This window comes from Perognathus longimembris, chromosome 12 (genome assembly GCF_023159225.1).
Source record: "Perognathus longimembris pacificus isolate PPM17 chromosome 12, ASM2315922v1, whole genome shotgun sequence".
Classification (NCBI taxonomy): domain Eukaryota; kingdom Metazoa; phylum Chordata; class Mammalia; order Rodentia; family Heteromyidae; genus Perognathus; species Perognathus longimembris.
The window spans coordinates 17717474-17730962 of NC_063172.1; the positions used below are offsets into that span (position 1 = coordinate 17717474).

Sequence of the window (13489 nt, forward strand, 5' to 3'; positions counted from 1 at the left end):
TTCCATGCCTTGAACCTGCTAAATCCACTCTCTATCATAATCTACATTTCACCCAAGCATTTATTTCAAAAAGAAAGAGACAATGTCCTTCCTGTTGTCTATTGCTGTCTAATTTTTAATATTTCATTGTTACAATTTTTATTTTATAAATAATAGCCATTACAAATATCCATCTCATAGGCGACTATTTTATTCACTTGTTTTTGTATTAAAATGACAGCACTTTTAGGGTTTAGTTAAGACAATAAAGAACTATTTTAACTTCTAATAGCTAGAAAAGGGAATTGTATTAGTTAAGAATCTTTCAGATTCAAGGCATGAAACTTCAACTTCAATCAGCTGAGGCAAAGGAGGATTTTTGTGAGAATGATGGAATAGTTTATATATCTAATCAACAAAGCCTAGGGTTTACACAGCTTAATCACAAAGAGAAGAAAGTCGATACCCTCCCTCCCACTGTTCCCTTCAATGGTTCAGACCCTTTCTTAGAGATTTTCTTTCTTTGAGATTTCTCATTTTATGGCCACGTCCTGAGGACAAATCACCTCAAGGGCACAATTGGAACCCAGGATCCAGGTAAGGATAATTCTCAATAAAAGGAAAAGAAACATTAAACAGGCTAGTGACACGACAGTACAAGAATAAATAATTAGGGAACACAAAGGCAAGCCCAGATCCGAAAGCTCAGCAATATCAAAGAAGGAAGATAGCCTAACATTGAATACTAGAAGTTGGTATTAAGGCACTCCTGATGCTTTCTTTAAAAATTCTTGTAAAAAGGTAGCAAAACCAAAGAATAAATATTGTAATGATAACATAATATTTTTTTCTTTTCCCTTTCTTAGATGATTTTCTCTTATTGTCTACGCTTTTGGTCTACAAAATGCCCTTCAGTTTTCATGCAAAGTATCCATAATGTTGGTGTTAGAATTGTTTTGGAGTTAGTAATATTTTATTTTTAGGGTTTAGAATTGGTCCAGAGATTTCAATGTTATGTTTAGGATTCAGATTCCAAGTCTCCATGCTCCAGATTCTCAGGATCATCTTTAGGGCCTTGAGGTTCTGCGGGAGTCTCCAGCTCATGTTCCTCTTGCAACTGTAACATTTTCACGTTTAACTCCAATAACGTTCTGGTCAGCTGATGGCTCTGAAAACGCATATCCAGCTAAATGTTTGGAAAAAAATAAGGATTTTGATTAGTTTGAGATACCAATAAAAAAAGAAGCCTACTTTCTGACTGCACAGGGGAAAGAAGAACAGGAAACTAAGATATCAAGAAAGATGTGTTTCTCCTCCTATTCTCTCATTCTGAATGTGTGGCCTGGCTATAAAACTGACTCTTCTATATGACAAGGTAAAATCCAGATATATGAATTGCTTTGGAAATGGCCTTGAAATGAAAACAAAACTAGCTGATGCACAAAGCTGTCCATAAGAAAAATACCTGGGCACTAAAGGCTGTTTTCAAGCAATGGCATGTGAGCTATGGTGAAATCATTTATCTTTATGAGTTTTCCCAGCCACGGGGTAACTGCCCGAGGCCACCTGAATGCTCAAAATCGGAGACCATTTACTTGATTACTTGTCATTTCAAGTTTTCAGGATAAAAATGCCTCCCCACTGAACAAAACCGTTTAATGACACCTTCGAGGCACATGTATAGTTGTGTGTACTTATATAATCAAATACTTTTCACTCTAGGATACAATCTGTTATATAGCAAGGCTGATTTATACTCTCCTTTCAGAGGAGTTTATGATGGTCCTCAGGTGTTAAAAAAAATTAATATATCTCTAGGGAAGATTACCTAGGAGGAAATCTCACAAAACTTAGTCTAATATAATCTTTGTATTATCACCTAAAACTAATGATCAGCTATTTGCAAACTTCTTCAATTGGGGTTTTGTTTGATGTACATCAAAGGAAACTTGTTCTCTCCTTGTAAACTTCTTTACCAATTCCTGTCACTAGGACATTATATTAGGATAAGCAATACTATGTTGGTTGTCCCTTCTCATTTTGTAAAATACATCTTTTTCATTTTCCTTTATCATGATTTTTGTTGTGGTTTGGTTTTAGCAAAGTATAGGACAGGCACATATCCAGCAAACAAACAGAAATGGTAATCTCACCCCATGACCACCAAAAGCCACTGCACCTTATCTACAAGAAGATTTCATTCTGTAATGAATCCCCAAGGTTCTTGCCCTGACCTGAGTTTCCAGCTTCTATTCTTGACATTTTCGCCCAGGCCATGTCCCACTACAGGTGGTCAGGCCCCTTGTAAGTCCTTGAGGAAATGCTAAGACACCTTTGGTCATTTCTCTTTCCATTGCCCTTGTCGGCACTTCAACAATATTCTGTGCACACATCTCTCATAACACAGACTAGACTAGAATGACACTGCTGAGAGCAGAGTTTGTTACTTGTTTCTGATTATATCCCCAACTATGAGTGCACACATGAAAGAGTCTCTATGTTCACTAAAAGCCTGGGTGAATGAAAGGATAAATGAATGAATAAAAGAATGTATGTCTATCCTCTACTTTCCCGCTAAGAACCAAGAAGTAAAACTGTCAATAATGATTTAGCATCATTTAGATAAAGTATGTGTAATTCACACTTATTTAGGAAATTTAAACACCAATGCTCTTAAACTTCACTTTCATTGTGGATCTCTATGAGAATCTAGAGAAAGCTATGAACTCTTTCTGAGGAAAACAAAATGCATGTTATGCACATAAAACCTTTTTCAATTTCAGGCTTTAGAATTCCTGAAGTCCACTCAGAGACCCCAGAAACCAATATGTTCCACTCAGAATACTTGTGCAAACAGAAAATGGTGTAAATAACAAAGTGACTGAATTAATTGGGCTTGTTCCTCATTATTCTTTCCATAAATCCCATCCTGACATACAGTACACACACACACACACACACACACACACACACACACACGGATGTTCTACAGAAATCAAGCTTATAGTACAGTATCTACTTCTAGATGTGATGATATTGAGCCAAAATATTCACTCTTGCCTCTTCCTTATAACCAATCAGCCACTGTTATGATCAATGACCATAACTCAGGAGCATCCATTCATCTCTCTCTCCCTCCCTCTCTCTCTCTCTCTCTCTTTCTCTCTCTCTCCATATATATATACACACACATATACACTTGTGACACAATCTTCAAATTCAATAATAATTTCGCCTAATAGCAATGAATAGTACTTACAGTTGAGACACTACTCATAATACCATCTCATATTCTTACAGCAATTCTATGAGTATTATCTCCAGGTAAATAATCTTACATTGATACTTAGTTCTTTAAGTCATTGGTGTTAGCTAATGCTGGGGTTCAAACCCTCTTCTGGTTTATTCTCTATCTTCTCCTAGTCCCCAATACCTTCCTTATGTAAAATCCCTAGCTGTAGAGTGACTTGCTATAATATCAAGTTTCAGGGATGTCTCCAATATGGTCTCCTTGTTGCGTTTAAATAGAAATGACCTGGGTTGCAGGGAGGGATGGGGACACATTGTGGGTCAGTAGTACAGAGAGATGCCTGAACCAGCTTGGCATCCTGTTCACAGGCCTGGTGTCTAAGAAGATGGTTTCCTTGTTTAACTACTTAAGATTCCCTGTCTAAACTCTGGGTGGCAATAGGGTAGTGTTCAGTGCCAAAGAGAACTTTTCATGTCAATTCTCCATTACCCAGGTTCATAAGCAGCACCGCTTTAAAGCCTCAATTGCTTCTATTTGTCTTGTTTTTTTTTCAAATAGCCTAATTTATAAAGTCTTTTTAATTGAAAAGGGTCATCTAAAATGCCCATGTATGTTCCCCCCTGTTTCAGTCTTAACTAACCTTCCTAATGTTCAAAGGCTAAAATTTTACACAAGACCTTACTGTGTAAATACGGCATTTAGATAAGGTAAAAGAAAACAGGTTTATGAATAAGAGTAAGATGTTCAACATCAAGAATCCTAAAACTTGGCGAACTCACTCCATGAACTCCAGGAGAGAGTTCATTTCATTACAGTTTCCTCCTGCACCCCCAACACACAGAATTTTCTACAGGAAACTTTCTGGGCAGTAGGAAAGCATAGAAACGAGTTGGGGAAGGACTGCGGGGGGAGGGCGGTCCTGGAGGTGTCACTGGTGGGCCCCCCAAGGACCGCTTCCCTCTCAGGTTGTTGATGGCATGGTGGTGGCGTCCTCCCGGTGCCATCGAGTCAGGATTGAGAGCTGGCGCCCAGGGACGATCGGAGGCCAGGGACCGTCTCCCCTGCCCCCGGGAGCAACTCCTGTCCGCCTCCCCCAAGTCCTAAGGTGGGCTACGCCATTCTAAAACTGGAGCGGAGGACTCCCGCCCCCTCCCCCGCCGCCGCCCAGAGTGCCGCGAGGCCCCCGTCGCAGCGCCCGCGCGCTCACCAGCTCCGCGCGCAGCTTGGCCAAAGCGCACTGCACGCGCGCCCCGCTCCCCTCTTCCCGCGCCCGGCTCCGCTCTTCCCGCGCCGCCGCTGCCGCCGCCGCCGCCGCCGCCGACGCCTCCCGCGCGCGCCGGGAAGCCCCGCTCGCCACCGCCCGCTGGAAAGCGCGCACCAGCCGCCGCCCCAGGTCCTCCAGCCGCCCGCTGGCTGGGGGGTTCGGATCCTGCACGTGGGTGCTCAGGTCACCCCCGAAGTTGTCACTCGACGTCGGAGGAGAGGCTGGAGACCACAGGCCAGCTCGACCCGGGACTCCGAGGAGCCGCCGGGTGCTGCGCTGTCTGGACGGACCCAGGTCCCCCAGGCCCATGGCGGAGACGCAGCGCCGCCCCTCCAGCCTCCGGTAGCGATTCGCCTGCAACTTCGAGCCGTCGGGATTGAGTTGCGATGGGCAACTCCAGCGCGAGGAGGGACTGTGGATGGGACGCTGTGAGTGCGCAGCCACTCTCGGCGACTTGGCTCCCAACCCCTCTAATAACAGCGGAGCTAGAAGGCGGTTCCCACCAGCAGGGGTTTCCTCGAGGTCATTTTTCTCTTGCTCTTTGGAGTGGAGACTAAGGAAGGAGGCGTGAGCAGTCTAATAAGTAGGTGAGGTTGAGATGCAGGCAGAAGGCTTAGAACCAATGGTGAAACATGGTGACACGAAGCCTACCAGGTTTTGGGGTTTGTTTTTTTCTTGTTTGGTTACTGAATACTCAGCCATTAAACTATTTCTGACTTAACTGTCTAGGATCTCTTTCCTCTCCTCAGGAATTGTTTCTCAATGAAGAGAGAAGACATTGAATTGTATTTCTTCATTTCTTTTCTTCCTTCCTTTCTATCTTTTCTTGGAATGATTTTATCTTTAAGTAGTTGCACAAAGGAGTTGCCCTTCGACAAAGCAGTTTATGAATACACCGCATCTCGATCAATGTTGTCCCTTCCAACATTTTCACTCACTTCTCCTAGCCCACCCCTTCCCTTGCTTTTCTTAATTTTTAGGTTATGTATTGATTCTTTGCCATTTAGCAAAGCAGTTTGTGTATACAATGCATCTTGATCTGTGGCATTCCTTCAACATCTTCACCTCACTTGCACCCACCCCTTCCCTTATTTTTCTCAACTCTGTGGTATATACAATGAAGTCTTGCCTGCATTCTCCCTTCTGCTACCCTTTTCCCCTTGGCCCTTACTTGGCTGTGAATGTGTGAATAGTCTTTCTAATGGGCTATTCCAGGCCAGTCTCTCCTGCTGGGATTCTGAAACTCACTGCTCCCTCCTGCATTTGGCTCCTTGCTGCCATGACCACACTGATGAAGAAGATGAAATAAAAATCAAAACATCCCTTACTCCAAAGTGTGCAGTTTCATAAAGCCCAATTCAGTGTAATCACATCTCAACATTATGTATGTCCTCTATCCATGAACATATGCTACTGTGTATTTGTGAGCCCACAGGAAATTTCTTTAAAGAAAGGAACAATCAAAACTAGTCAAAGTGATTTCCAAGACAGAAATGTTCAGGCAATTCTCAGACCTCATTCATTCATTCAGTAAACATGAACACGCTAACCGTAGTGTTCCAGGGTCCTTAGTAAGTGCAAAAGGCAAAAAAGGCTAGGTGACTTTCTTTTCCCCTTGTTTTCTTCTTTCTTTTGTTCCTTTTTTATCTTTTGTCTTCCCTTTCTTTTTATTTCCTTCCTTCCTTTCTTTGTTTTTGGCAGCACTGTTGGATTCAGGGCTTTGCTAGCTAGGCATTCTACCACTTGAGCCATGCATTCATGCCAAATGCCAGTTTTTATTAGTACTTACTATATGCCATTCATTCATACATATACATATATTAACTCATATACTCTTCACAACAGCCCTGTGAAGCAGGTACTGACACTTTCTGTATTTTCCTTAATGAGGAAGTTAATTTGAGGCGTTAATATGCCTGTTAGTTATTCTGGAGCTGCATGGCAGTCCCCCTGGGAATTTGTACCCAGGGGGCCTGACATGTATCCAAACCGCTGGACTGCATACTTGCTCCTGAACAGAAAGAGGTTTTCTCTTCTTTGGCGGAAGAGTAGGAGGTAGGGCTCCTGGTGCTTAGGAAATTCAATTCTGTTGAAATGACTTCTGTCTCCATTGGGTAAGAAAGTCACAAGTTGCCAGGCCTCTGTCAATTGCAACACCTCACAATGGTTTACAATCTAAACCCCATGCTTACCTGTCACTGTGTATAGTCTCAAAGTGTCTAGACACATTGGAGCATGGGTTCTCTTGGTGGACATAGAAAATCCATATAGTCCACCACTCAGCAATAGACCATAAAGTTAACATTTGGGGAGGAGGGGCGGTTTGGTGGTTGGCTGATGGGGCTTGAAAATCAGCCCTCCTCAAGGAACAGTGTAAGTGTTTAAAATGATTTTTCTGCCATGACTTTTCACTTGTGTTTCCAGATCATTTACTTCAACAAGAATTTCTGTGAAATTCAATTTAGTTCAACAACAACAACAAAAAATGGTTGCTGTGTGATGTGGAATGTTGTACCATGTGAAGGAAATACAAAGATGAATGAGACATAGATTTTTGCCTCCAGAAGCTTAGATTTAGGGAAGCAATTTGTTCATTCATTCAACAGTGTTTACCTCATGTCTCATTATGTACCAGTTATTACTCACCATCCTGAGGCTACAGGGTAAACCAAAGACACAAAACTGTGCTCTAAAATAGACTGGTTTGTATGCCTTTGGGCAGCACATATACTAAACTAGACTGGTTTTACCACAAATAAATGCCCTTCCTGCCATGGACTGATTTTTCAGCTAAAGTTAACTTTGACTTTTATGATATTATTTTTCTTTTACATGAGCAAAGTGGATTGAAAATTAGAGAGTTAGGAATTAATACATATATGCATTCAAAGTAAGAAATACACTAGATATCTATTGCTGCACAACAAATTATTCTCAGTTTGATTTAAAAACAATATTAATTATCCTTGTGATTTCTGTGGTTTCCCAAAATGTTACATGTATGTATTCTATATTTATAAATATTATATATTTGTATATTTATATATTCTATATTTATAAACATGTATATATGTTTGGGAAACCACAAAAATACAAGGATAATTTATATGTACAATATGATTTGTGATATGATTTGTATATATTCATGTATTTTATTTATATACATGTGGGCACTTGGCATTTCTTTCTTTAATTTAATTGTCAAGGTGATATACAGAGGGATTACAGTTACATATGTAAGGTAAAGAGTACTTTTCTTGTCATACTTGTTACCTTCTCCTTCATTGTTCTCCCACCTTCCATCCCTCCTAATCCCCCACCCCCAGTTGTACAGTGAATTTCCAACATATTGTCTTATGAGTATCACTGTTGCATTGGTTCACGCTTTATCCTTTGTCTGACCATTTTGATGTTGCCCCTTCCTTACCTAATTCAGATAAACATATATACAGTACCCAGGGTACCAAAATCAAATAGAGCAGCAACATATATATATATTCATATTTTTATTTATATATACATGTAGGTATTTCACATTTCTTATATTCTTCATTTCTGCCTGAAATCTATATTGTGTTTCTATTCATTTGAGGACAGTGTCTCACTGTGTAGCTCAGGCTGGCCTTGAGCTCAAAATTCTCCTGCCTCAATCTTCCAAGTGCTGGGATTGTAGGTATGTAACACCACGTCCAGTTTATAATATTTTTATTATTTCTAATTAAGAAAAGGGTTACACATATTTATGTCATCCCATATGATGTTGCAACACATGATGTTCAAATCAGAATGAGTATGCCTATCTACCTGAACACTGTATGGTTTAAAAAAAAATAGAAAGAAAGAAAGATCTTTCTTGTAGATTTTTTGAAATTCACAGGCCATTTAAGAGCACACAAGACTTACTTTTCTTGTCTTAAATAACTTAGTACTCAATGATCTGTGCCTTTTTCCATCTGATCCCCTACCCTCCCCAGTTCCCGTAACCACCATTCTCCTCTTATTTTCTATGAAATCAATGTTTTATGGATTCCACATAGAAACAAAATCACGTCTTTCTTCACCTGGCTTGTTTCACTTAAAACAATGTCCTCTGTCGTGGATGAAAATCTATGACAGACTTCACCCTTTATATGGCTGAATATTATTTTGTTGTGTATATTTCCCATTTTCCTTATCTGTTTATCAGTTGATGGATGCTTAGGTTGTTTCTGTTTCTTGATGGTTGTGAGTAGTGTTGCAGTAGATACTGGAGTGCAGCTGTCTCTGACGTATTAACTTCCATTTCCTTTGGCTACATACTCAGGAGTTTGGTGTCCCATCTTTTATTAACTACCAGAACCATCAAGGCCCATCTTGATTTGCCCCACGTGTCATCCCCTCCATATCTCTGATCTCATCCACTTCTAGAAACTCTGGTGTCTTTAACGTCTTCATCTCAGGGCATTTGCTTTGTTGTTATCATGTTCCTGATTCATACATAATAGAAACTAAACAAGTCTGGCTTCCTGTACAAAACATTCCGATCACATCCCTGAATCTAAAGAATCTAAAGAATCTCTCTAAATTTCTTAGAGTATTATGTCATTTGAAGGGAAATGGATGGACCTAGAGCAAATCATGTTAAGTGAGGAAAGCCAACCTCAGAGAGACAAAATAGCACATGCTTTTGGTCATATAAGGAAGCTAGATCTAAAACACAAAGGAACATGATAAATTATACAGGACTATATGCATTCACTCACAGTGAGACCAAAGGGGGATATTCTTAGGAGAGGAACACAAAAGCATCTGATCATATATAATTAATAATATTTATCTAAAAGAACTCCAGGATTTAAAAACAAGAAGTTTTTTCTTCATTGACTTGTTTGGTTGGGTTTTATTTTGTCTTGTTTGTTCATTTATCTGTCTTTTGGGAGAGCAAGGGGGGCATGGAAATGGAGGGACAAAAGGTGAACAAATGCAGTAATGGTACTCACTAGTCAATACGGTGAAAATGAACTATATAACTCGTAGGTGGGATGGAAGGAAAAACTTAGGGAGAGAGAAGGAAAATGAAATGTACTCTTTACCTGACTTGTATAGCTGCAACCCCTCTATACATCAGCTTTATAATCAAAATTAATTTTGTTAAGATTCATTAATTAGGACAAGGCATGGTGAGCCACCCCTGTAATTCCAACAACTCAAAACAAGGAAGTACAGGCTCATTGTTTAAGGCCATTGAAGGCAAAAGTTAGTGCAAGGTCCTATAGGAAAAGTAAAATGAAAGCAGAAGGACTTGGTGTATGGATTGAGTGGTAGAGGGCCTACAAGAGCCCTGAGCTCAGCCCGCTAAATTAATCAATTAACTAATGTACCTCACTCATGCAATACATCTCTAAGTCATTTCTACCTCTTTCCTTGTCTGGTCACATTTTCCTGGGAAACTTGGACTCCAGATTTCTCTGTCTAGCTGCACCATGGTGGGGGCGGGGGGAGCTTTAATGAAAGACTATTTCTTGGTTTGGTCTTCAGCCATCCACTCTCACAACTGTTCTTTTAAGCAATGGGCTCTGTGTGTTCCCTCTGCAAATATAATATCCCCGAGTGCTCTTTGCCAAAAGAAATAAATATTTCTCTAGGCTTCAGAAGAGGTTTATGACTTATAAGTTATTAAATATTCCTATTGTTTTTTCATGAAAATTTAGTATCTTGGCATATTCAAAATTTGTAGAACATGGTAATATGATTTTCTGGTTAGCTAATAGTAAAAATTTCCTCTATGGTTAGTATGGAGTGTCTGAAACGTAGTTATGACTTTCTGGCTTAATTTGCCAGAATTCTGGGGTCAAAGACATCCAGCCTCTACTTTGTATAAATACCCCAGGTTAATTTGTTCACAAACAAGATAAACATAAAGTTTTCTCCAAGGGTCCTGAGCTATGTTTAAATGTTTCTTGCTATAAAGACATGCGACTGAATGTTGCATCTGTAAGCATAACAACCCTGTGTGTCTAAAAGATTCAAGAGAATTGGTATTAGGATTTCAAAGAACTAATGTTGTAAATGTCAGCAGTGGTACCAACATAGCCATTGTCCATCCCAATTGGTTAGACAACCATTGTAAATCATTAATGACCATATGGAATAATACAGTTATCATTGCATCCTCTAAGTGTGTGTGATAGGTTGTTTTATTGTTCATTATGATATCTGCCTCTCTCAAGAGAAAAATCATATTTGTCCAACATACTGGTTGCAGGTTGAGCAATGAGACTTGGTTCAGGATGATGGATAGTTTTTTTTTTAAAAAAGGGACAGGTTCTACTTATTAGGGAAAACAAAGTAGACCCCATGATACAATACACATCTCTTTTCCAACAATGTCAAGACAGAATCTATACCCTAGGCCCTAGAATGAAGAATTCACAGAGCAGAGAAGATAGCCAGTCATGGAATATAGTTTCAGAGAAAAATAAATGAATAGAAACTCATGAAGCTGGGGCTGGGAATGTGGTCTACTGGTAGAGTGCTTGCCTAGCATGCATGAAGCCCTGAGTTCGATTCCTCAGCACCACATATACAGGAAAAGCCGGAAGTGGCACTGTGGCTCAAGTGGTAGAGTGCTAGCCTTAAGTAAAAAGAAGCCAGGGACAGTGCTCAGGCCCTTAGTTCAAGCCTCAGGACTGGGGGGAGAGAGGGGGGGAGGGAGGGAGAGGGAGAAAACTCATGAAGCTTTGTATATTTGCTCCTTTGAAAACCATAATATATGATTCTTGTTCTTATTCTATCTCCTTTCCCTAAAAGTAGAGCGCAGAAGTACTCATTCAGAAGATTAAACGCTCTGGTAATGCAAGTTCCATCCACTGGTGGAATCATTGCTGCAAAGACATGTACAGAAATTATTTTCACCAGACAAGAAAATATTAGATGTTAGAAGATAGGCAATCAGCCTAATAACCATCCAAATATATTTGCACTTTTATTAGATGAACTATGAAAATTGGATAAAAAATATTGATCATATGACAGAAAATATGTACTCCTATACAAGGTACTATGTAATTTTACAGTCATTTGGTTGTCTGAGAAGATTAGCACAGACTTGCTTCTGCACCAAATACTAGGGTTCTTTTTCTTTTAAAGAAGTTTTGACTATTTGTCTCATCTTCATACTCTTTACCTTGAAGACATTTCTATCACAGTCTGCTACAATTTATCGACATCTGACACGTTTTAAATTTAGAAACTGGATGATTTACAGCATTTTTCCGCAGAGCTTTTTATGTACTATGATATCCAAAAGTTTTGAGAAATAAAATAATAGTCAATCTGTTTAAACAGAAACTCTGATGTGCTAACGTCTTGTTTTGATTTGTTTTGTTGTGTTTTAACATTCAGTAGTCCTTGAAAAACTATTTTCCTTGGCAATTTTTATTCTAAATGTTCTATGTACTCTGAACATCACCTTGACAATAAAATTAAATTCTAAAAAAGTTCTATATACTCAGAAAATAAGACCTGACAGAGCACATCATACTTTATTTTACAACTGAACTCTGTAAGCAAAATTGAAATATTATCCACTGTCTATCAGCCTGTACTTGCTTGACTGGATTTTAGTGCAATACTGCTCATGGACACTCAAGCTGAGGAGTATGTCAGCAAACACATTATTTTTGTGACTAAGAAATGGGTTAAAATTTTAAAGGTAGTAATTGCCAAAAAAAAAATCTTGAATATCTGTAGTAGGCAGCCTCTAAAACAACTTTCATACCCCTGCCTAGATTCCATGACTCAGTCCTAACCGAGAGGAGAAAAAGGCACGTCATTTCTGATGATCATGTCATTAAAAAATTCTCCTTACTACTTTGTTTTGTTCACTTGCTCTGGGTAAGACCAGCTGTTAAACCAAGAGTTGCTCCATGGAAAGGCCGCAGGAGCCTGGACCAGATGGAGGTACCTTGTGAGCAGCCTGGGAGGAGTTGAAGCCCTCGGTCTTGTAAGCCATAAAGATCTGAATCTTGGCTCACTGAGGTGAGTGAGCTTGGCTGGGAGCCTCTCCCATTGGTGCCTTCAGATGGCACAGCAGCCCCACTCAGTTGCATCCATATGAGAGACCTTTAGGCAAGGGTACACATAGATTCCTAACTGTAGAAATTCTGAAATGATGAATGGCTGTACACCTAGGCTTCTAATGTTTAGGATAAATTGCATAGAATACTTAAGTTTTGAATGTTTCCTTTTCCTGGTAAGTCAATAAAATATTCTTTAGATCCCACTATGTGCCAAGACTACAAATGGAATATAAGAATGTATGTACCTAATTCACAATCTCAAATATTTCAGCATCTAGCAAGAGAGGTAAATACTCACAATCTCACAGCCAGGATTCTACAACCTGAGGGAAACAACTGCATTTGAAGGTGTCTTCTTTGTACTGACATGCACCACTACCATTTCACCACACTCATTAGGCATCAGTGGGCTTTTGACCCATTATCTTCCTTCAGCTTGTTTCCAGTGCCCCCTAGTGATTACAAAGTCGACTTCATAATTCATTCAAGAGTCCATTCTTGTCCACCTAATGGCAAGCAACTTCAAGCTAAGAAATACCATTCATTACCTTGTACAAAGCGAGACAAGATACATTCATTGTCACTACTTGGTGACTGTGACCTTCAATTGTCTAATTCAACTAAATTTTTAAGGAATGTAAGTTGTGAAACAAGCATGTTTTCTCAAGTACGGATAGACATGTTTGCAGATGTATTTTAAAGGAGGGGAGGGTAGAAAACTAAATGCACAATTATAAACAGTGGTTACTTTCAGGGCCCTGGATGTACTGAAGGCAGCAAACTTATTCTTTTTTTTGTCCTTTTGTGTTGGTTCTGGGGACTGGAACCAGGACTTTGTACTTGCTCGGCAAGCACTTTGCCACTGAACTGCATCCCAAAATTTCTCCTTCCCTTTTTATCAAAAGGGGTTGTGAAATTCCCAAATCTGAGATCCTC

General features: G+C 39.7%; 1 protein-coding gene across 1 annotated transcript; it reads right to left on the bottom strand.

Annotated features, from left to right (window-relative positions):
- Positions 1–997: 997 nt before the first annotated feature.
- On the bottom strand, positions 998–4802 carry Aard (alanine and arginine rich domain containing protein). Its single transcript, XM_048358642.1, has 2 exons — positions 4437–4802; positions 998–1165 (listed from the first exon to the last, which is right to left on the bottom strand). The coding sequence occupies exons 1-2, from the start codon at positions 4800–4802 to the stop codon at positions 998–1000; spliced, it is 534 nt and encodes a 177-aa protein (XP_048214599.1).
- Between the last annotated feature and the right edge of the window lie 8687 nt (positions 4803–13489).